This window comes from Candoia aspera, chromosome 5, assembly GCF_035149785.1.
Source record: "Candoia aspera isolate rCanAsp1 chromosome 5, rCanAsp1.hap2, whole genome shotgun sequence".
Lineage (NCBI taxonomy): Eukaryota > Metazoa > Chordata > Lepidosauria > Squamata > Boidae > Candoia > Candoia aspera.
In genome coordinates, this window is record NC_086157.1 from 14,121,135 (window position 1) to 14,145,393 (window position 24,259).

At 43.2% G+C, this 24,259-nt stretch overlaps 1 protein-coding gene across 2 annotated transcripts in view; it reads right to left on the bottom strand.

Moving 5' to 3' along the window:
- CFAP99 (cilia and flagella associated protein 99) overlaps nt 1-24,259 on the bottom strand; it is an 84,202-nt gene that overhangs the window by 51,069 nt on the left and 8,874 nt on the right. For both annotated transcript variants that reach the window (XM_063304638.1, XM_063304639.1), the window contains exons 3-7: nt 23,097-23,241; nt 21,222-21,316; nt 17,484-17,596; nt 15,561-15,729; nt 1,180-1,260 (exon numbers count right to left, since the gene is read on the bottom strand). In XM_063304638.1, the coding sequence (XP_063160708.1) occupies nt 1,180-1,260; nt 15,561-15,729; nt 17,484-17,596; nt 21,222-21,316; nt 23,097-23,241 (603 nt within the window). The remainder of the gene's footprint in view (nt 1-1,179; nt 1,261-15,560; nt 15,730-17,483; nt 17,597-21,221; nt 21,317-23,096; nt 23,242-24,259) is intronic.

Genomic DNA, 24,259 nt, shown 5'->3' on the forward strand with positions numbered 1-24,259 from the left:
TTCATTCATTCATTCCTCAAATTTATGCTACTGCCCATCTCCCCCTGCAGAGGGACTCTGAGCGTGAGACACTTGGAGCACTGAGCATGGGAGACTTGGAGCAACTCCGCCTTAATTTCGCTAGATATAAGGTGAACAGTGGAACTGCTTTAACAGGCTTACAAGATTCTGTTAAATTACCCTACCAGCAATAAAAATCTTTCCAGAAAGCTAGGTGGTTCTTGTTTCCTGAATTTGCCTGCCTTGCACAGCTTGGCATTAATCTTGAAAGCATATCAAAGTAATTCTCCCACTCAACTTATACTTAGTGTAATTAAGGCAGAGTTTGTCTGACTCTCTTTCTCATGCTTCTCCCTTCCCTGATGCTAAGGTATCTTTTTTTCAACAATCCTGTGTCCTCCTTTGTTTTCCCAGGGTCTGTTAGATTAAAGCAAGGAGCTCAAATATCTATTTGGATAAGCAATTCTATAGACAACGTTGAGTGACATACTCAGTACAGAAGTGGAAATAACTGCCAAATGGAACAGGCGTATAACTGTTTTTAATACCATTAGATATAACAACGTCAATTATCTTGTTATAAAAATATCTGTACTAAGAAACCTGTATAACAATACAGAACAAAGCAAAGGCATATACAATCAAGTATTCATTCCATACAATGGACAGCCAGGTGCCTTCATGAAACACATAAGCAGCTTTTGGAACAATAGTTCTTTGGCCAGCTGCTCCATCGCCTGAGTTACAGAGGCATATTTGCCTTTGAACATGAAGGCAGGACAGCCACCTTATCCCCTTGAAATTGGTCTCCTCCATTTTAAAAGCCGTTAAGCTCCTGGATGAGATCTCAAGGCAGTGAATTTGATCAATTAACTATATGGGCTGTGGTTACTGAAGTAGATTTTTGCTTAAGTTTGGCCACTTGCTCTATGCTTTAGTTTAATTTAGTTACTTGGTGCCTTGGTTTTATGCAAAAAATATATATATCATACAAATGGCAATCTGGAACAGAACCCTGAAAAGCCATTATTCAAATATAAGCAACCAATTGTGGCAGGCATATGACTACTCAGCAGTTTCTTGGAAACACAACTATATTTCCAAATTCAGCAAATATGTGTAGAAACTTTCCAGCAAATATAGCAAAGTAAATAAATTATAAAGTAATACTGTACTTGCCTCTGCTTTTTGGCGATTCTTCAGTTTGATTCTTTCTAGATGCTGCTTCATTCTAGGAGGTTTGTAAGTATTCCTGGGAATCTAAACAGAAATACACAGCTAAAAACTACAGTTAGTCCTCACTTACTGACTGCCTCATTCAATGACCATGTCATGCTCCCAGATCAAACATTCCCAGAACATTTGATTGGACTCGCATGCATGTTTCAGTCAACACGACTCTTGCGAGTCGAAGGCACAGGAGGGGGAACATCGTTGGAGTGTGAAATCATCTTGTTTGGACTACCTTACAACGCCAAGGTAGTTTGCAAGGAGCCATTGAAGACAGCTGCAGATTATTTAAGCAACTGGCACGAAAGGGAGGGGTGCATACCTGAGATGGGGGTGGGATTTGAATTCACTGAAGATGTTTAATGGGGAAAAAGGATGGAATTTTTTCATTCGCAACTTTTTCTTTGTACTGAATACTACACACCATTAAAGAGAATTCTAAGTAAATACTTATGAGTAGAATTTAATGGGAAGTTGAGTATTACAGTCATCACAGACCATTCAAAGTTATGATGGTGCTGAAAAAATAACTTTACGACCAATACCCACACTTACAACCTTCACAGCATCCCTCAATCATGTGATTGCCATTAGTCAGTATGTGTTGTCCTGTGATTTTTTGTTTTTTCTCCCCTTGCAGAGCGTAAAAATGGGAGAGGAAGGGATTATGAGAGACTAAGCAGGCACACAATGGGGAATACACATCAAAAGCAATGCAGTGGCGGCAGCAGCTCTGAGTGTGCTTGGGGCTGGTAACTGCTAGCACACTATGCAAACAGCTCAGTGTACTCCCCATTGTATGCCTGCTTACTTTCTTGTAATTCCTTCCTCTCCAATCTCTCCACTCTGGGGTGGGGGGGGGAGAGAAAAAATGGGTCAGGCCCAGGATAGACTGCCTACAGGAATTGCTTAGTTTTTTTCTCCCCCCCCCCTCTTGCTGATCAAAGAGATTGGAGAGGAAGGGATTACAAGAGAATAAACAGGCACACAATAGGGAATACATAGGGCTGCTTGCATAGCACACTTGCAGCTCCCACCCCCAGCACATTGGTTTCAATGTGTATTCTCCACTGTGTGCCTGCTTACTCTCTTGTAATCCCTTCCTCTCCAATGAATGTAAATACAAACATTAATTCCCTTCTTGCTAATTATCCCAGTGCCAGAGTGAGCATTTGAAAAGGCAGGGGAGTGGGAAAAAGGAAAGTACAATCGCAGTCATGTGATTTGCCACTTAGCAACCACTTCGCTTAATGACAGAGCTGCTGGTCCCAATTGTGGTTGCTAAATGAAGACTACCTGTATTAGATTATAAAAGTGGCTTTAGGAGTTTTTGAGAGCAAAAGTCACTGTAAATATGTACCACTTTGCTTCACTCATAACTAATGCTGTTGATTAAAGACTTTTTGAATGGCGACAGCAACTGGATCAACACTACATTGGGACTAAAGAGAGCTAATTCCCAGTCCATGTGTATTTGGGGAGGGAGGGGAGGGAAGAACAATTAGTTTGCCACTACTCTCAGACAACTGAGTGTTTGAACATGATAGAAGCTTCACAACTTTCCCAAATAGCTATCTACAGTCCAGCTCCAACAGGAATTTAAATTGGAATAATCATCTATGTAACCCAGGTAATGATGCTGAATTAATTATATTTTTCTTCTGAATTTGAATTGTCTCTGAATGCAACTAGATCTCATTGATAAGCACTCTGCATTAGAAAAGAAACTCCAATATACTGTTGCTGAAAAATGATCGAGCAGTATCTCTACAAACAGATGCGGGAATTTAAAAGTAATTGACTCAGAAACACAATGCTTGGTAAAAGTTGCAACCCAGAAGTACCAAAGCTAAATAGCAAAAATTACCACATATGGGTGTTTAAAATGGAAATGGTTTTATATATTAAAATATCAAATAAAAAGTTATTAAACTCTTATATGTACTTGTCATGAGCACCGTTGAGCTGATTGTGTCAGCACAACGGCACACATAACAATACCAAGGAAGCAGGGGCAAGGGATTAAGAGATATGCAAGCAACGCACAAAGACAGGCAACAGACACCGGCAACAAAGTAACAACTCCAGCGGAAAGATCCAATCAAGAAGATACATTGTTGCAAAGGGTGAAACTGACAACACCTGAGCACAAGGCACGCCCGGAGCTGTCAACGGAAGCACAGAAGATTATCGCCCGGCTTAAAGTCATCACTGGCCAGAGGAGAAAGATTAAGCAAGACACCCGGGGCACCAGCAGGGGCCCCGCGACCCCTCACCCACCGGCAATGGGGAATTACGCAACGGAGGAAAGGGGGAGCGCTGACTGGCGCAGGCTACTTAAATTCCAGACCGGCGCGCTCCCTCCACTCTCAGCTTTAACTAGGCATGCACTATACTTGAATAAACTCAGAACCTGATTTTCCCTAAATTGGCGTCTGTGTCTTATTGAGTAGCAGGCAGAGCCTGACAGAAAGCTGAGAGTCTCGAAAACCAATCTCGCCAAGCCCCACCAGACGAAGACAAGCCGTGGGAGGAACCAGACGGCGAGAAGCAGAACCGGGAGCAACGATGGAGCCGGCAAACCGCACCCAAGATGGACGAGACGGTCAACAAGCGGCGGAGGCGACCCAACGACGGCCAGGGGCGACATATCCCACCGGAGCCACGGACACCCTCCTTGCCCACCCCACTCTCCAGTCTCAGACCCAGCAAGAGGCAGAGGCGACCCCGCAACGGCTGGAGACGATGCACTCCACCAGAGCCACGGGCACCCTCCCGGCCCACACCGCACCCCAGTTCCGGTCCTGGAGCTTCAGCCCAGCCGCAAGAAGCGCAGCGGAGGACAAAGTCACGGACCAATCACTCCGTTACTGGGCCGACGGGGTAGAACACCGGATGGAGCCACCCTACCCGAATTTGGAGCTCACCTACCCTGAAACACCGACCGGACCATTCCCAACAACATCACGGCCAGCTGACAGGGACATGCAAGCCAGGCTCACAGCCATGGAAGCCCAACTACGGGACCTAGGAGCCATGTTACAGTCCCTGATAACCAATGGACCCTACAAGACGATGCCACCGCAGGTAACCACCCCAAACCAGACCCCGAACGGGAGAGGGCACGCCCACATGCAAGTCGCAGCGGCGAGTGCATCCACGCCGGCAGAGCCCATGAGCCAAAGCACGTGGAGGGGCGACCCACAGCACGCGAGGTTCCCAAGGGACTTTTCAGTTACTTTCGACGGGAACCCCACGAAGCTGTCCTTCTTCGTCACCAATGCCAGAGAATACATGGCCCGCCACAGACACTACTTTGATTCAGAAGCAGAAAAAATCTCGGCGGTAGCCATCAAACTGCAAGACAGGGCGGCGGACTGGTACGTCCAGCTATACAAGTCCAAGTCCCCAGCCCTATCAAACTTCCATACTTTCCTCGCCGACTTGAAACACTATTTTGAAGACCCAATGGCGAAGGAGAGGGCGAAGTGCGCACTGCAAGCACTGAGACAGGGCAAAAGAACTGTAGCTGATTACGCCCTGGAATTCAAAGCCCTCGCGGGCAAAATCACCGAGTGATCAGAGGCCACCCTCACCGAAATGTTCAAAAGGGGACTCAACCGAGAAGTGCTTCAATGGGCACTTTACCGGGACGACCCAACCTCACTCCATGAATGGATTTGCCTCGCCGGCAAAGCGGAACACGCACACCACACGTTCCTGCTGTCGACCGGAGACGACAAACCCCCGCCCTACCCAAGAGGACCCCCCATGCACACGGGGCTAACCGGACACGCGGACCAACAGCGGAGGTTTGCCCGCGGACCGTGCGCAAAGTGCGGGAAAATGGGGCACAAGGCGGCAGACTGCTTCGCAAACAGAGCACCGGACCGCACACCCTGACCCGCACCGAAAACGCCACTCAAACCAGCAAACCCACCTCCCCGGCGATTGACAGAAGCTTTAGCAGCCCCAGACGAGGACGCGGACGCCTACCTCGCTGGGGACGACAGCGACGCCCCGGCACAGCCAGGGGGAAACGCTCCCCGCCTGCTCTAAGTCGCGCCGCAGAGCAGGTGGTGGAAAAGGGACGCAACGCACACAGAGAGAAAGATGACAACTCCATCTTGACAGGAAAAATCAGACTCACCTACGGCCCCAGAGCCACCGCGGCCGAGGCGTTAGTGGACTCTGGGTGCTCCAAAAACCTGATTCATCCTAACATCGTTGCGAAGCTCAAGCTTCCTTGCCTCCCCCTCCCCAAACCGCTGGCATTCCATCAACTGGACAGCTCAACAGCGGGGGGGAAACCAGCCACACAACAGACCAAGACCGTCACCCTAACAATGGGCACCCACAAAGAACAAATATCCTTTGTGGAGACCCAAATCGGGAAACCCATCATAGTGCTGGGCATACCGTGGCTAGGAAGCAACAACCCACGCATCGACTGGAGGAAACGGACCATCCAATTCAGCGATGGCACATACCAAGCTCCAGCGCCGGAGAAGATACCCACCCCGACAGTGGGGAGGGCGGAGGGAGTCGCCCAAGACAATAACCCAACCCCAGAAGGACTACCAGACCAATATGCCGACTTCACAGACGTCTTCAGAGAGGAGGAGGCGGACCAACTGCCCCCCCACCGCAAGACGGACTGCAAAATTGAGCTACTCCCAGACGTACCCCTACCCAAACCAAAGATCTACTCCATGACCCAGAAGGAGCTGGCAACCCTCTGGGAGTTCATCGACAAAAACCTGGCCAGGGGTTTTATAGAGCCAGCGAATTCGCCCGTCGGAGCGCCCGTCCTTTTCCAAAAAAAGAAGGACGGCACCTTACGGCTCTGCACCGATTACCAGGGACTCAATGCCGCATCCTCCTCCAATAAATACCCACTGCCCTTCGTGAAGGACATGCTCGCCCACCTGTCAACGGGCCGCGTGTTCTCCAAACTCGACCTCCGTGAGGCATACTATAGGATCCGAATCAAGGTGGGGGACGAGTGGAAAACAGCCTTCAACTGTCCCCTCGGCGCCTTTCAATACAAGGTACTGCCATTCGGGTTAGCGGGGGCCCCGGGGGTGTTCATGCAACTCATCAACGAGGTGCTACATGAACACCTATTTAAAGGGGTACTAGTGTACATAGACGATGTCCTCATTTACACGAGGACACAGGAAGAACACGAACGGTTGGTCAGACAAGTACTGGACAAATTAAGGGGGGCTAAACTCTACGCCAAACTGTCCAAGTGCGAGTTCCACAAATCGCGCTTGGACTACCTAGGGTACCGAATCTCCAGCAAAGGCGTGGAAATGGACCCCGCAAAAGTCCAGGCAGTTTTGAATTGGGAACACCCACGCAATAGGCGCCAACTTCAAAGCTTCCTGGGATTCACAAATTTCTACAGGTCCTTTGCCAGGGGGTTCGCGGAGATAGCCCTCCCCGTAACAGATCTACTCAAAACCAAAGGAGTTGGAGAAACACGCAGAGTCAAGAACCCGGGGGGCGTGCTTAATTGGACTCCCGCATGTCAAGCAGCGTTTGACAAGCTGAAAGCGCTGTTCACAACGGAGCCAATCCTTGCACACCCGGACCCAGAACGGCCGTTCGTAGTTCAAGCTGACGTGTCTGACTTCTCCCTGGGTGCCATACTGCTTCAAAAGGACCCTGCGGGAATCCTCAAGCCATGCACCTACCTGTCAAAAAAATTCTCGGAGACGGAGAGGCGCTGGCACGTATGGGAGAAGGAGGCGTTCACGGTGAAAACGGCGCTGGAGACATGGCGGCACCTACTTGAAGGGACCTCCCAACCGTTTGAGGTCTGGACAGACCACCGGAACCTCGAGGCCCTCCGGACGTCCAGACGCCTCAGCCCTAAGCAGGTCAGATGGGCTCAGTTCTTCAGCCGGTTTAACTTCCAACTGAAGTTCATACCGGGCAAGAAGAACTTCCTGGCAGACGCCCTCTCCCGACTGCCCCAAGACGAGGAGCCCATCCCAGATATGGTAGGGACCGTACTATCCGCCTCCCAGCTGGGGATGACAGCGACCACTCGGAGCAGCGCACGGAGACAACCCACCCCCACGACACAAACGACGGCAAGCCAACCAGCTAACAGACGGCGCCGACCGCAACTACCAGGGGGGATACGCGCAGACCTCACCGCCGCTCTCAAATCCGACCCCTGGGTCCTGGCCAACCCTGACAAGGTGACAATGGAGCAAGACTTAGCATGGGGAGAAGGCAGACTATACGTCCTGGCCTCGCAGCGCCAGGCGATCCTCAGCAGATCACATGACAGCAAGCAGGCAGGACACTTCGGATTTTTAAAGACCCTGCACCTAACACGAAGGCAGTTCTGGTGGCCCTCATTGAGACGGGATGTCAAGGCATACGTCGCATCTTGCCCAGTGTGCACGATGGCCAAATGGCCACGGGGAAAACCCCAGGGACTGCTGCAAGCGGTGGTGGAGCCCTCCCAGCCATGGGAGGAGATCTCCATGGATTTTATAGTCGACCTACCACCCAGCCAAAAGAAAACAACCATCTGGGTGGTGAAGGACTACTTCTCCAAACAGGCGCATTTCATCCCCTGTGCAGCAATCCCGTCCGCCCAACAACTGGCTAAACTCTTCCTCGTACACGTGTACAGGCTACACGGATGTCCTGTACGCTTGGTGACCGACAGGGGCACACAATTCACCTCAAAGTTTTGGCGGGCTTTTTTAAAACTGATCGGGACACAAAAGCCCTATCCACAGCCTGGCATCCCCAGACGGACGGAGCCACGGAGATCCTCAATGTCACGCTAGAACAATTCCTCCGCTCGTACATCAATTACCACCAGGACGACTGGGTCGATCTTCTCCCGTTCGCGGAAGTCGCCTACAATAACGCCATTCACACGAGCACGGGAAAAACCCCGTTCGAGGTGGTATCAGGTCACGAGTTCGCCCCCATCCCAGAGCTGCCGCAACCCCCACCCCCGCACAGGCGCTGGTGACTGGGGACAGAAGATAGCAGAATCGTGGCCAGTAATCACAGCAGCACTGAAAGAAGCACAGTCAGCCTACAAAGAACAAGCAGACAAGCACTGGCGCCAGCAACCAACATTCCAGGTAGGAGATATGGTCTATCTCTCTACCAAATTCATAAAATCGCCCCAACCCTCGAAGAAACTGGGCCCGAAGTACATTGGGCCGTTCCGGGTAACACAAATAGTTAACCCGGTCACAGCACGCCTAGAACTGCCGCACAATTTAAAGAGACTTCACCCAGTATTCCACTGTAGCCTTTTAAAGCCGGCAAGTACCTCCCGATGGCATCCCAACACGCCCCACCCCCCCAGGTAATGATAGATGGCCAGCAACATTTTGAGGTGAAAGAAGTGCTCGACTTGCGCCGGCATCGGGGCACCCTACACTACCTGGTGAAGTGGAAACACTTCCCCCACCCAGAATGGGTTGCTGCACAACACGTCAAAGCACCGGACCTAATTCGCACGTTCCACACTGCTTACCCCAACAAACCCACAGGTTAACCATTCGGAAGGGGGGCAGTATGTCATGAGCACCGTTGAGCTGATTGTGTCAGCACAACGGCACACATAACAATACCAAGGAAGCAGGGGCAAGGGATTAAGAGATATGCAAGCAACACATAAAGACAGGCAACAGACACCGGCAACAAAGTAACGACTCCAGCCGGAAAGATCCAATCAAGAAGATACATTGTTGCAAAGGGTGAAACTGACAACGCCTGAGCACAAGGCACGCCCGGAGCTGTCAACGGAAGCGCAGAAGATTATCGCCCGGCTTAAAGTCATCACCGGCCTGAGGAGAAAGATTAAGCAAGACGCCCAGGGCACCAGCAGGGGCCCCGCGACCCCTCACCCACCAGCAACGGGGCATTTGGGGCTCGGGGAATTACGCAACGGAGGAAAGGGGGAGCGCTGACCGGCGCGGGCTATTTAAATCCCAGACCGGCGCGCTCCCTCCACTCTCAGCTTTAACTAGGCATGCACTATACTTGAATAAACTCAGAACCTGATTTTCCCTAAATTGGTGTCTGTGTCTTATTGAGTAGCAGGCAGAGCCTGACAGCACTGCGTTAAAATGTTAAATGAAATGGAAAAATTAATTAATTAAATATAATATGAAACTTTGTATTGTTGTTTATTCGTTCAGTCGCTTCCGACTCTTCGTGACTTCATGGACCAGTCCACACCAGAGCTTCCTGTCTGTTATCAACACCCCCAGGGACGACTCCATCACCTCTAAAATATCATCTATCCATCTTGCCCTTGGTCGGCCCCTCTTCTGTCATCTCTAGAATATCATCCATCCATCTTGCCCTTGGTCGGCCTTCCACTCTCCCTAGCATCAGCATCTTCTCCAGGGTATCCTGTCTTCTCATTATGTGGCCAAGTATTTCAGTTTGGCCTTTAATATCATTCCCTCAAGTGAGCAGTCTGGCTTTATTTCCTGGAGTACGGACTGGTGTGATCTTCTTGCAGTCCAAGGCACTCTCAGAATTTTCCTCCAACACCACAGTTCCAAAGCATCTATCTTCCTTCTCTCAGCCTTCCTTCTGGTCCAGCTCTCGCAGCCATATCTTACTACGGGGAATACCATTGCTTTAACTATGCAGACCTTTGTTGTCAGTGTGATGTCTCTGCTCTTAACTATTTTATCGAGATTTGTCATTGCTCTTCTCCCAAGGATTAAACGTCTCCTGATTTCCTGACTGCAGTCAGCAACTGCAGTAATCTTCGCACCTAGAAATACAAAGTCTTTCACTGCTTCTACATTCTCTCCCTCTATTTGCCAGTTATCAATCAAGCTGGTTGCCATAATCTTGGTTTTTTTGAGGTTTAGCTGCAAGCCAGCTTTTGCACTTTCTTCTTTCACCTTCATCATAAGGCTCCACAGTTCCTCTTCGCTTTCAGCCATCAAAGTGGTATCATCTGCATATCTGAGATTGTTAATATTTCTTCCAGCGATTTTAACTCCAGCCTTGGATTCCTCAAGCCCAGCATGTGACGTGATGTGTTCTGCGTACAAGTTGAATAGGTAGGGTGAGAGTATACAACCCTGCCGTATTCCTTTCCCAATCTTAAACCAGTCCGTTGTTCCGTGGTCTGTTCTTACCGTTGCTATTTGGTCGTTATACAGATTCCTCAGGAGGCAGACAAGATGACTTGGTATCCCCATACCGCTAAGAACTTGCCACAATTTGTTATGGTCCACACAGTCAAAGGCTTTAGAATAGTCAATAAAACAGAAATAGATGTTTTTCTGAAACTCCCTGGCTTTTTCCATTATCCAGCGGATATTGGCAATTGGGTCCCTAGTTCCTCTGCCTTTTCTAAACCCAGCTTGTACATCTGGCAATTCTCGGCCCATGAATTGCTGAAGTCTACCTTGCAGGATCTTGAGCATTACTTTACTGGCATGTGAAATGAGTGCCACTGTTCGATAGTTTGAACATTCTTTAGTGTTTCCCTTTTTTGGTATGGGGATATAAGTTGATTTTTTCCAATCCGATGGCCATTCTTCTGTTTTCTGAATTTGCTGGCATATAGCATGCATTACCTTGACAGCATCATCTTGCAAGATTTTGAACAGTTCAGCTAGGATGCCGTCATCTCCTGCTGCCTTGTTATTAGCAGTGCTTCTTAAGGCCCATTCAACCTCACTCTTCAGGATGTCTGGCTCTAGCTCACTGACCACACTGTCAAAGCTATCCCCGATATTGTTATCCTTCCTATACAGGTCTTCCGTATATTCTTGCCACCTTTTCTTGATCTCTTCTTCTTCTGTTAGGTCCTTGCCATCTTTGTTTCTGATCATACCCATTTTTGCCTGGAAGTTACCTCCGATGTTTCTAATTTTCTGGAAGAGGTCTCTCCAATTCTATTGTCTTCTTCCACTTCTGCGCATTGCTTGTTTAAAAATAATTCCTTATCTCTTCTGGGTAACCTCTGGAATTTTGCATTTAATTGGGCATATCTCCCCCTATCGCTGTTGCCTTTTGCTTTCCTTCTTTCTTGGGCTACTTCTAGTGTCTCAGCAGACAGCCATTTTGCCTTCTTGGTTTTCTCTTTCTTTGGGATGTATTTTGTTGCCGCCTCTTGAACAATGTTGCGGACTTCTGTCCATAGTTCTTCTGGGACCCTATCTACTAAGACCCTATCTACTAACCCTAACCCTTATATCTATTCTTCACCTCCACTGCATATTCCTTAGGAATATTAGTGAGCTCATATCTAGCTGATCTGTGGGTCTTCCCTAATCTCTTTAGTCTGATCCTAAATTGTGCAAGAAGAAGTTCGTGATCTGAACTACAGTCAGCTCCAGGTCTTGTTTTTACCAACTGTATAGATGTCCGCCACCTTTGGCTGCAAAGGATGTAGTCAATCTGATTTCGGGGTTGTCCATCTGGTGAAGTCCATGTATAAAGCCGTCTCTTAGGTTGTTGGAAGAGAGTGTTTGTTATGCAGAGTGAGTTGTCTTGGCAAAATTCTATCAGCCTATGTCCTGCTTCATTTGTTCTCCCGGGCCATGCTTACCTGTAATTCCAGGTGTCGTCTGACTGCCCACTTTAGCATTCCAGTCTCCTGTGATGAAAATAACATCTCTTTTAGGCATGTTGTCCAGTAGGTGCTGCAGATCCTCATAGAACTGCTCTACTTCAGCTTCTTCAGCATCTGTGGTTGGGGTGTATATTTGGATCACTGTGATGTTAGATGGCTTGCCCTGAATTCGAATTGAGATCGTTCTATCATTTTTTGGATTGTATCCAAGCACTGCTTTAGCCACTTTACTATTAATTATGAAGGCTACTCCATTTCTTCTGTGGTCCTCTTGTCCACAGTAGTAGATCTGGTGGTCATTTGATGTGAAGTGGCCCATTCCAGTCCATTTCAGTTCACTGATGCCCAAAATGTCTATCTTTGATCTTGACATCTCACCAATAACCACATCCAATTTGCCCTGGCTCATAGATCTTACACTCCAGGTTCCAATGGTGTGTTGATCCTTAGAACATCGGATTCGCTGTTCACCACCAGCACCGTCGGCCGCTAGCCGTCCTTTCGGCTTTGAGCTAGCTGCGTCATCATGTCTGGGGCTAGTTGAACTCATCCTCTGTTCCTCCACAGTAGCATTTTGACCACCTTCCGACCTGGGAGTCTCATCTTCCGATGGTATACCGACATCTCTGGTTGTACTGATCCATTTAGTTTTCACGGCAAGAATACTGGGATGGGTTGCCATTACCTTCCCCAGGGATCGCATTTAGTCTGACCTCTCTGTCATGACCTTCCCATCTTGGGTGGCCCTTCACAGTTTACCTCATGGCATCATTGAGGTGCTCAAGCTCCAGCACCATGACAAGGTAACGATCCTTTGCTGAAGAAAACTTTTTATTAAATATATTTAATATTTTATTGAGCATTTTTAAGAAATATAAACAGAAAATGAGAAAGAAGAAAAAGAAAAGAATGAAAGGATATAATCAGGGAAGCGAAAAGGAATTTAAAAGTTGGACTTCCAGTGGGAATGGCAACTTGAACAGTGTCTCTTTGCAATTTTGCTTTGCAAGTAGACCTGGCAGTGTGGTCTTTGTATAAAATCCCTGGAAGGGTTAACAACTGCTAAATTTATTTATTTTGATACAAATGAAAATCTAAATAAATAGCCTAGAATTTCTTTGAGTATGTGCGGTAATATAAACATGATTAAGATTTATGTAACTATAAGATTGGTTATATTCTGATAGGCTTTCTCGTGTTTATTCCATCACATTCTTTTAAAGAAATGTATAGGATATTGAATAAATTTATTTGGCAAGGGCATCCTAAGAGATTTTCATTGTGCAACTTTTACTAATTTTTGAGATAGATGGTTTTAAGTTTTATACTTTTAGGCTTATCAATGGGCATTTATTCTCCCTTCAATTACTAATTGGAATAAGGGATTTCAGAATCCAGCACTTTTTTACACTTAGTTTGAGAATTATTATTTGATCTCTAAGGAAATCTTAGCAATAATTGGATTTGTGCAGGGAACAATTTCAATATTTGCAATATGTGCTGCAAAACATATATAGGAAGTAGTGGCTGGAAGATACAATTTCTGGCCATTTATGCATGAAAAACTTATCAGATAATCCTAGTTTTAAAAATAGTGTTTAAACCTTGGAGGGAGGGGTAAAACTGGGCCTCTCACAACACTGCTATTTGGGATCAACTCAATTTTGAGAAAGCCATGTTTATTTTAAAAAATGAGCTTGAATTTCCTCAGAGTTCTTCTTGGCAATGTATTCAACCCAAACTTTTGTTACGTCATTTATGTTGGAGGCCTTGGAAGAATTAAGTCAGTAGCCACTTGTTAAAGGAAGGTGAAGAAACTGTTATTATGCCACCTGTAGAATATTGAGCCTGAACGTCCTGTCCTAGTAAATAGATAGAGGGTCTCTTTAAATAACATGAAATTAGCTTTATGACCTTAAAATTACAAGACTGAGTATAACTTTGCTGTTTAGTGCAGGGTGGATTGGTGGGATCTAGCTGCTTTTGGAGAATTCAAAAGAAAATGTATTTTATCTCGTTCCGCACAATTATAGAAGCTACATAGAAGGCAGCTATTTCAATGTACATCCCTAACAGGGACGCGGTGGCGCTGCGGGTTAAACCGCTGAGCTGCCGATCGGAAGGTCGGCGGTTCGAAACCGCGCGGCGGGGTGAGCTCCCGTTGCTCATCCCAGCTCCTGCTCACCAAGCAGTTCGAAAACATGCAAATGTGAGTAGATGAATTGGTACCGCTTCGGCGGGAAGGTAACGGCGTTCCGAGTCGTCATGCTGGCCACATGACCCGGAAGTGTCCCTAGGGACAACGCCGGCTCCAAGGCTTAGAAACGGAGATGAGCACCGCCCCCTAGAGTCGGATTCGACTGGACTTTACGTCAAGGGAAACCTTTACCTTTACCTTTTACCCTAACAGAGGTGGGCTGTAGAGAGCTGCTTATGTGAATTTTAAGGGTGAATTAATAAGTATTCCATCATGTTGGAATATATATGTTCATCTGAGAGTAATGGGCAAATCAATTTCTCACTTCCTCCCTTTTTATGTTTAAATATGAACTGGGAATTAATCACCTAATCCCAGTGTAGCTTTGATTGGTTGCTGTTGCCATTCCAACAAAAATAAGGCCTGTACAACAAAAAAAAAAAAATGAGAATGTTCAATAACAGTTGAGCATTGCCTTGCTGTTGGTGCAATTCAGGCAAACTCATATGGTTTGGTTGTGGCCCATCATTTGTCACATTTGCAGGCAGATATTGATTGTTAACATGACTGGATTGATCACTGTATATAAAGATGAGTATGTTACTTGTGCTTATATACCCAGTATCTGGAAACTATGAAGGCATCTTTTTTTTTCATGCGGGGGCTGGCTAAAATAATTATCATACAATACTGGAAGCAGAAATCAACACCTGATTTATAGCAATGGACTATTGCCTGTGCATCTTTCAAATCAATTTCAATTATGATTGTACTGTGGTGCTTTAAAGTATATGAACCCTTTTGAATTTTCAGTATTTCTGTATAAATATGACCTAAACTTTGATCTGTTCTCCACACAAGTCCTAAAACTAGGTAAACAGAACCCAATTAAACAAATGAGTAAAAAACATTATACTTGTTCATTTATTCATTGAGGAAAATGATCCAAAGCATCCCTAGAACAAAGCTAGATGCTTATTTAGTAGTAGCCTCTGATTTTTGCACTTTTCTTGGACTGAACTGAAATGGTGCTCCTTCTTAGCCTGGGATGGAATTCCCTTCCCATAGATGTGCAGTCCTTTTGACTAATTTGCTGGGACATCTCTTCAGCTTAGAAACTCTTTGCTTCCTCTCCTGACTTTATCACCTATTCTGACAGATGGTAAAACCAGGCAAGGTTCTGATAAAGCTGTGAAATAATTTAAAGATTAGTTCCTTCCCTCTAACTCCGAATAAGATTTAAAGGCTTCTTTATTTGGCCTTGAGAAGGGGCCTAGCCTCATATTATTCTTCTCCACTTTTTAGAGACAGTAGGTTTCTGGACCTAGAAGGAATCCAAGTTGTAGGAGGTTACTTTACAAAGTATTTGTGTTATAAAACTCAAGTTTACACAAATAATTTGGGTTTTTTTATTAATAAATAATCCTTTCCTCAACAACCAAGTTTTCCCAGATGGATTTCTTAAATTCTTTTGGATTCAAATACTTTCAAAAACCAATCAAATTTTTTTTGTACAAAAAAAACAGAACTCACAGGTTTTGCTTTCTCTTGTTGTGGAATTTGCTCAGGAATCAGTATAGCTCGTGGATTAGGGACCGTCAAGTGAAACTCATTTGGTTCGGTTTTCTTTAAAGTTGTAGTAGCGTATTTATCTGCAGTATTATCAAGCTGATTGATCAGTTCTTGTATTTTTGGTTGCCATCTTCCAGGAAAAAAACAAACAAACGTAAATATAGTTCTATTTTTTACTTTGGATTCCATCTGGTTAGCTAATACTAGCACAAGCAATTTCAGTTATTTTACAGAAATTAAACATTTAGACTGCTCCTGAACTGGAAGTCCAATAAATTATTACTTGGCATTTGGAGGAAATACACTCTTCATTTGCATGGTTATTCAACATCTGTATAAAGTGACCAAAGAGGAGTACACTGAGTATAGTGTCATCACTACATTTCTGATACTACTTCCATCAGACTGAAATGAAATTATAAAAATCTTGAAAATACTGCATAAAAATGTGAAAAAAGCAAAATAAAGCTTAAACAACAAAAGGCAAAAAACAGTGATATTAATCTGAAGAAGCTTTCAGACTGTTCCAAATGAGAGTTACCCCTCTTTCTGAATGAGCACAGCAATGGAGATCACTTTGGTTTTGGATAGGCATGCAACAGTTACTGCTTTGCCCACTTTGGGGGAAAACTGGCTTATACTATATTCATTTTATTTTAACCATTTTTCTCTGTAATTTCTGAAGCTGCAATGAAATGTACTGGAAGTACATCCTACTGATCACAGCTGAACTTAGTTCTTACTGAACATGAACTTCTACTTTTTTTTTATTTGATTACATATTTTATTTGGGTTTGCTCACAATATTGATTCCAAATTAATTGCATGATTTGTTCATTTCAATTTTCTTCTAGAAGAAAAGAAACCTCTAATTTTTCTTGATCATCACAGTCTTTATATATATCTTTGTGTACAATCCCTTGAAGCCTGGCTAGGAATGCATGGGAACTGAGATGTGTAATATCCAAATCAATAAAACAGTTCTTGCAACTCCTGATTTTGTTTATTTGCTTCTATTTTGTGGTGCTCTGTTTTTTGTATATTTTATAGTATTACTGAAAAACTATTTACTACCTAAAAGAAAACAATAAGCAAAAACAGAGAATATACCAGCAATGCATATTCCAGCTAGTATCAAATGGATTGAATATTACCTTGAGTCATGAGTCTTAAATATATGCTTAACTAAACTAAACAGAAGAACACACTATGAAAGCCAGGATGACAGCCAGTGGGCAGAATTGTGCCTATGGATACACAGCATCTGAACTTTAGCTGATGTTGAAGAAAAGCCACATTTTGCAGCAATTTTCTGTTCCTCAGAAAAGGAAGGGAAGTTGCAAAAAGACAGAAGAAATCCTGTATGATTGATTCAAGAATTTATGGTATACTAATCATGAATATAGCTTGAAAATGAAATATTCCTCATTTCAACTATCAAATAACCTTCAGGTTAGTGGTTACAAGATGAGATCAGTGAAAGAGAAGCACTCAGTTCAAAGATAGAAACTGAAATAGCTCATTTGTCAATTTAGTCATCAAACAGTGGATTTCAGTCTTATAGCCTATTTCAAATATATCTTAATAAAACACTCCTAAACATTTGAAGCACTGTACTATTAACAGGTACAGCTTTTTTCAATGAACTCCAAATTAGTAAATATAACTGAAACTACACTGATTTTGTTGTACATACATGACAGAATTTACATGGAAGAGACTACAGTGCCAATCTAAGTAAGAATCCTTTCAAATGAACAGTATCACTTAAGCTGCAGTTCCATTCAAAGAACAATATCATTTCCCATTTCTTGGGAATATGCCCTAACAATGAATTGGGAATTACTTCTGAGTAAGCATGTCTAGGATTGCTCTATTACTTACCTTTGCAATGGTTCAATCCAGTTCTCATTTACATAAACTGAATCATATATCTGACTCCATTCATCTTTTATCCATGTATGCAAATTCATGATATTGAAAAAGAACCTAAGGAACTGAAAAAGACTGTATGCATCAATGAAAGGAGCTTAATCAAGAAATTAGTAGCCTTGAAATCAGATCACATAATATATTTTTACCAATAGTTAATTCGTATGTATTGTCCTAACAGTCAGGAACCACACTGAGATGAGGAATAAGTCTCTAGTGTTTTATTACTGCTACATTAGATAGAAAATCCTAACAAACTGAAGAAGCGTGAGAAAACCCATACAGATAAACCCCAAAAGTCAAGGCGGGTCTGTTCTGTGTCTCTTTGAATGACTGCTCAACTCCTCACTACTACGCATGCGTTTTCCCCCCTGGATAGGGGCCCCCTCCTGCTCACCATCTGTGCTCATGACACCTATTCCAATTTCTATTGAAATGCTGAGTACTAGCTATGTTCATAGGTATTTCCCATCAGAGTTGAGGAGATGGCCATTTTGGAAATTCCTACTTTCCTCTATAGTATTCTAAAAATATACCCTAGAGTTTCAGAACCCTCAAAAATAGTATAGTGCAGGGTTTCTCAACCAGAGTTCCATGGAACCCGAGGGTTTCATGAGAGGTCACTAGGGGTTCCCTGAGAGATCATGATTTATTTAAAAAGTTATTTCAAATTCAGGCAACTTCACATTGAAGAGGTAAGTTTCATTCTTTATTTTTAGTTTAAGAACACTGTTAATGCATATATACAGGCCTACACACGAAACAAATATAATAATTTTGTAACTTCTGGCCTATATTTGAGCCTGAATACGTAGGGGTTCCCCAAGGCCTGAAAGGTATTTCAGGGGTTCCTCCAGGGTCAAAACATTGAGAAAGGCTGGTGTAGTGTCTGGTGCAAAGAATTATAGATGGAATCTGCAAAACACCATGGAGTTCTTATCACCACAATGATAAGAAAATACAAGGACTAAATAAAATGTAATGCCTCCAATGTTTTAAGTTGCCTCACATACAGTATTACAAGGAAGGGTCAGTCTTTCGGAGATTGCAGGTTTCAAGACTTGAACACATTCCAGAGGACACAACTCAGCAATCCTTAGTTCAAGACTCTCTCCCCTTACCCAGAAGACATTGGATCACATTAACCATTCCACCAAGGAATCAGTCAAAATTTCCCTCCTTGGGAACTATTCTAACCACCTCTAGAAGTATCAGGGTTGTGATGAAGAATACAGATTTACTAAACTGTGGAGTCCCATGAATTTCCCTACAAGTATTCTCAAAAACTGCATAATGATTAGTTAGCTAAGGCTATGTTTGGTTTTATTTTTTTTAAAAATTGATCATTTCTGATTCTTTGGTTGATTTTGTGCTTTTGTTTTAATTTATTTAATTTATATCTCAACTTTCTATTTTTTAAGGGGCCTTCGAGAGTCAGTTTGGTATGGTGGTTAAGGCATCAGGCTAGAAACTGGGGAACCGTGAGTTCTAGTCCTGCCTTAGACATGAAAGCCGGCTGGGTGACATTGGGCCAGTCACTTTCCCTCAGCCCTAGGAAGAAGGCAATGGCAAACCACTTCAGAAAAACCTTGCCAAGAAAACTGCAGGGACTTATCTATGCAGTCTCCAAGAATCAGACATGATTGAATGGATAAAAAGAAAAAAAAAAAGCGGGGGGGGGGGCTTCAACAGTTAAAAAAAACAAGATATAAAACATTATCATAAAGTTAACACAATAAAATAAATCATAATAAAACATTATAATAAAATTAATAAATGGGGGTATGTAAATTAAATAAATGAACATAAATACAGTGGGTTCCAAGCTGAATTAAATAACTGAGGGGGAAAACACCAAACTTCCTCTATAGACTGTTCTACCAGAGAAAAACTTAGGAAACTGCCAATTTCTTCTAGAAGATCAAAGCTCATTCTGCTAAGTCTTTCTTAGTCCCATGAGAAAGGCAAGCAACCTAGGGCTTCCATGTGAGGGAACGGCGAGCTAAGACATCTCCAAAGGAGCGGAGGGAACTCTGTGACCAAGATTGACAGATTTGTGACTACTCCAATCCAATTAAACCTCTCTGGATAAGGAGAGGAAGAGAGATTGCCCACTTGTGCTCCAAACAGCTGCTCCTTGTGAGGAGACCACAGGACAATGGTCGACTCATGGGTTTGAGCACCTGGAGACCAGGAAAGCCATCAAACTCTCAACCACAGCAGAGCCTATATAGATCCTGGGTTCGTCAAGCCTCACTTTCTAAACTTTTTTGGAATATAACTATTTTAAAGTAAAAAGAGGTCTTCCAAGCAACATCTGAAAAACTACCTGACGAGTGATCCTTCATTCTAGAAAGAAGGAAAAATTAATTAACGATTTAAAGATACAAAGTATAAGGCAAAAAGCTAGATTTTAATCCAAGAAAATTGAACAAACTAAGGGACCAGGCAAATTTGAAATATTTGAATTAATATTTGAAATATGACTTTTGCTATAAGACTTTTGAAATAATTAAAAACAAAACAGTATCTTTGTGGGAACAGAAATTGTTTAGTCTTTCAGGAAAGAGATGATAGGCTGGTTTTTTAAAACAAATGAAGTAGCAAAAGAATGGAGTCAGATTATGTAATACAGAAATGAGGTACTAGAGGGGAGTAAAGACCGCAGGCAGAGTGAAAAAAAGTAAGAAAAGCCTGCTTTCTACTTTTGAATTAGCAGTGACACTTGTAAAAATTACAAATAAGGATATTACTTAATGCAGGGCATCCAAAAGGGCAGTGATGGAGGAAGAGATTAAAGTTTCTGGCCCTTTGGCAGATGAGGCTCTATGCCACCATGCGCATCCCAGAGCTGTGGCCTCACGCATCATCTGGATCCCACACCAGTAGGAAAACATTAGGTACATTAGGTAAAAAAAACAGAACCTTGAAAGCCTGACACTTTCTCTTTCTCCCTCCTTCTTCCCCAAGAAAGTTGTAGGCCAATGCAGAGTTTCTTCCTCACCCCCGCCTGTCTTTCTGATTTAAGCTGATGTTTTTTCTCCTGCACACTTTCTTCAAAGCTATCTCCATACTCTTCTACAAATTTGACTGGAAGTTTTCATGGTGTTTTGGAGTACAGCTCTTGGAAGATTCTAAACCATGAAAATAAAATAGTTGCTGTTTCTTTTTTATTAGGTAGATAAATAACTTCATTATTCTGGCTGAAGCAGCATAATCTTCATTGTCAATACCTAGATTTCTTCTAGTATAGTTACAATGTTTTTACGTATTATGCTACGGAATATATTTTGATTTGGCTTTGGCTAACATCTTGTGCAGTCTTCATGATCTAGCACTGGATGCCAATCCATTGACTGAAACGTATTCAATAAATTTTGGTTAAAATAAATTATAATTAAGTGTGATTTGTGTGTCCAGCCACTCTGTGATCACTTAAATATATTAACTTTATAGCTTACCTTTTTTTAAATTCTGAAAACATTTACAGCTCTGTAGTAGATGAGGGATGCGTCGATACCTATAAACTCAAAGACCTGTCCGCTGCTAATACAAGGTAAGTATTAAAAGCAGTAGCTTAGAATAGTCATTCACAATTTAAAGTATTCAGAAAAAATCCATACAATTTAGATTACAACAGTATTGGATTATTTTTGTTTAATTCTGTTGAAATGCAAATAGTTTAATTACCTTACATATCTTAGCAACATCCATTGATTTGATGATTTTGCTGAACCGTTGAAGTCCAAGTTCCTCCAGTCGAAAAGTAGCCAAATAACAAACAACTATAGAAGACACATATATTAATATTCAAGACAAAGTGAATAATTAAGCCTATTAAATATTTATTCTCTAAATTTTAAAACTAGTATTTCTTTCATTTTCTCCAAATATACTGTAGGTATCCAGGGGTGGGGATGGGGGGGAGGCAAAAAATGCATCACAATGTCACAACACAAATTACATAATTAAACCAGTTCAAAGAAATCCCTTCCTTTATCAGAGCTTCAGACAAGGATCTCAAAGCAGGTTTTAGTATTACTTTCACTTACAAATCCCTTAACTTCCAAAGTTAAGCACTCGCTGTGGGAAAAAACTTTGAAACGTGTCAGTCTATACACATTTAAAACATTCTAAACAATTCAACAGATATTAAAGTACAGCAAGTATGCTTAGAAGTTCAGTCTTAATATTCTAAAAGCTGAAATCTTACATAGATTTTTCTTGTTATTATTGTCCTAAATTCAGAAGTTACGTATATCAACAATACTATAAATTTTAAATCTTCTCAAGCACAGATATCAAGGTAGCCACATCCAAATGTCAACAAAGGTATCTTTGTTGCTATTACAGCAAGAAGCCCATGGGTAATATTTATGAAATAATGAATCCCACAGACCAGATCTGGCAATTCACAGGCTGCAGGTTATATTTGGGGCCACCAAGCTACCTTGTGATTGTGAAATGGCCAATGTTCAGTGGCATTTTGGGGGTCAAAAACAGTAAAATAACAAGGTTAAATGCTGTAATTCCTTTTCTTAACATAGACAACAGAGAGATGTTTCTGCCCCTTTTCCACATCATTGCAACAACTTTTGAAATCCATCAACCAGCCAGGCAGACCAACTGTAGGCCCCAGGCTGAAAAAAGAAACAGCCCATCCTTACCCTAGATCATGGGTATACCATATTTCTAGGTCACACTTAAAGTGCTGAAATCATGTCATGAATGTTCCCACAAAATGGTAGATGTAGGGCAACTTACGTTTTTGCAAAATGTCTACCATGATATGTGTGGCCACTCAGAACACACAAAGGCCAATTGTGATATTACTCGAAGTCACTTCTTCATTCTCCCAAGATGTTCTCTACTACTGCAGATGTCCTTTTCTTCCAGATAAATCAACGGATTTCTAACTAAAGCTTCTGATTGCTACTATTTACCATTTTTATTTTCTACAAGGTGTTTGTAATATTACAGTTTTTCACTTACAGGTAGTCCTCGACTTATGACAATTTGTTTAGTGACTGTTTGAAGTTATGATGGTGCTGAAAAAAGTGACTTGTGACCGGTCCTCACACTTACAACCGTTGCAGCATCTCCATGGTCACATGATCAAAATTCAGGTGCTTGGCAACCAGTATATATTTACGACGGTTGCAGCATCCTGAGGTCACACGATTGCCATTTGCAACTTTCCCAGCTGGCTTCCAACAAGCAAAATCAATGGGGAACCATGTGATTCACTTGACAATTGCATGATTCGCTTAATGGTCATGTGATTCACTTAATGACCACCATAAAAATGTCATAAAATCAGATGCAATCATGTAATGCCTTGCTTAATGACCATACAGCTTAACGATGAATTTTTCAGTCCCTATTGTGGTCGTAAGTCAAGGACTACCTGTATTAAAAAAAAAAAGAATGTAAGAAAAAGAATAATTTTACAGCAAGCACCAAGGGACATTCAAAAACAAATTGGTGTCTAGAGGATACTGCCTATCTTAGTTTGGACTAATTCTCTAACATTATTATATTCTCTCTATATAAATGAATACCTACCAGTATACATATTACGCTCAGAAAATAGGCAATGTTTTCCGTCTCGGATATAAAATGCATTGACCACCACATCCAATACAGTTTTATATTCTAAACAGCCACACAAAATATCCATTACAGGGATTTCATCTGTTACTTTGGAAGCCTACAGAAACAGAATGGATTTAAATGTAAAGACAAAAACCTGATGCATGTAAATAAATGTCATCATTCAATGTAAAATAATAGTAGTAATATTAGTTACTATTGTCCAAAAAGGGTCAACCAAAATGTATAACCATCATTTGAGCAGTGCAAAAAGTACAAGGTATAATCACCCATCATGAATTAACCCAAGCAACATTTATTTATTGATTTATCAATTTTTTCTGCTGCCCATCTCGTACAAAACGACTCTGGGTGGCTTACAGATAATAAAACAACAGTCAGAGTTTTGTATTTGGCACGATCACAGTACCAGCCACCCCCAAGAATGGCTATCCTCCCTCTGATCCCAAGCGAGGTGGCACAGCCATGTTTTCACCCCCTTGTAGAAGGCCAGGAGAGTGGGCCTGTCTTACCTCCGGGGGTAAGCTGTTCCACAGGGCGGGTGCCACAGCAGAGAAGGCCCTCCTTCTGAACCCTGTCAATTGGCAATCCCTCATGAACAGGGTCCGTAGCACGCCCTCTCTGCTTGACTGGGTGGGACGGGTCGATGTGATGGGAGTGAGGCGGCTCCTCAGGTAACCTGGACCCATGCCATGTAGGGCTTTAAAGGTGATAACCAACCCTTGAATTGGACCTGGAAGCAAACTGGTACCCAATGCAGCTCGCACAGCAATGGTGTTATATGTGACCTCCTTGGGGTTCCCAAGACTGCCTGCATGGCTGCATTCTGGACCAGCTGCAGCTTCCATATACTCTTCAAGGGTAGCCCCATGTAGAACGCATTACAGCAGTCTATGCGGGAGGTGACCAGGGCATGAGTGACCATTTGGAGGGACTCCTGATCCAGGAAGGGGCGGAGCTGGAGCACAACACGAAGTTGTGCAAAGGCTCCCCTGGCCACAGCTGCCACCTGCTCTATTTAGCTAACAAAGTAAAAAAGTTGTGTGATAGCTTGTCCAAAAACTTGAAAAATCAGATCAAACTGGATTGAAGAATGACTTACTGTGACATTTATA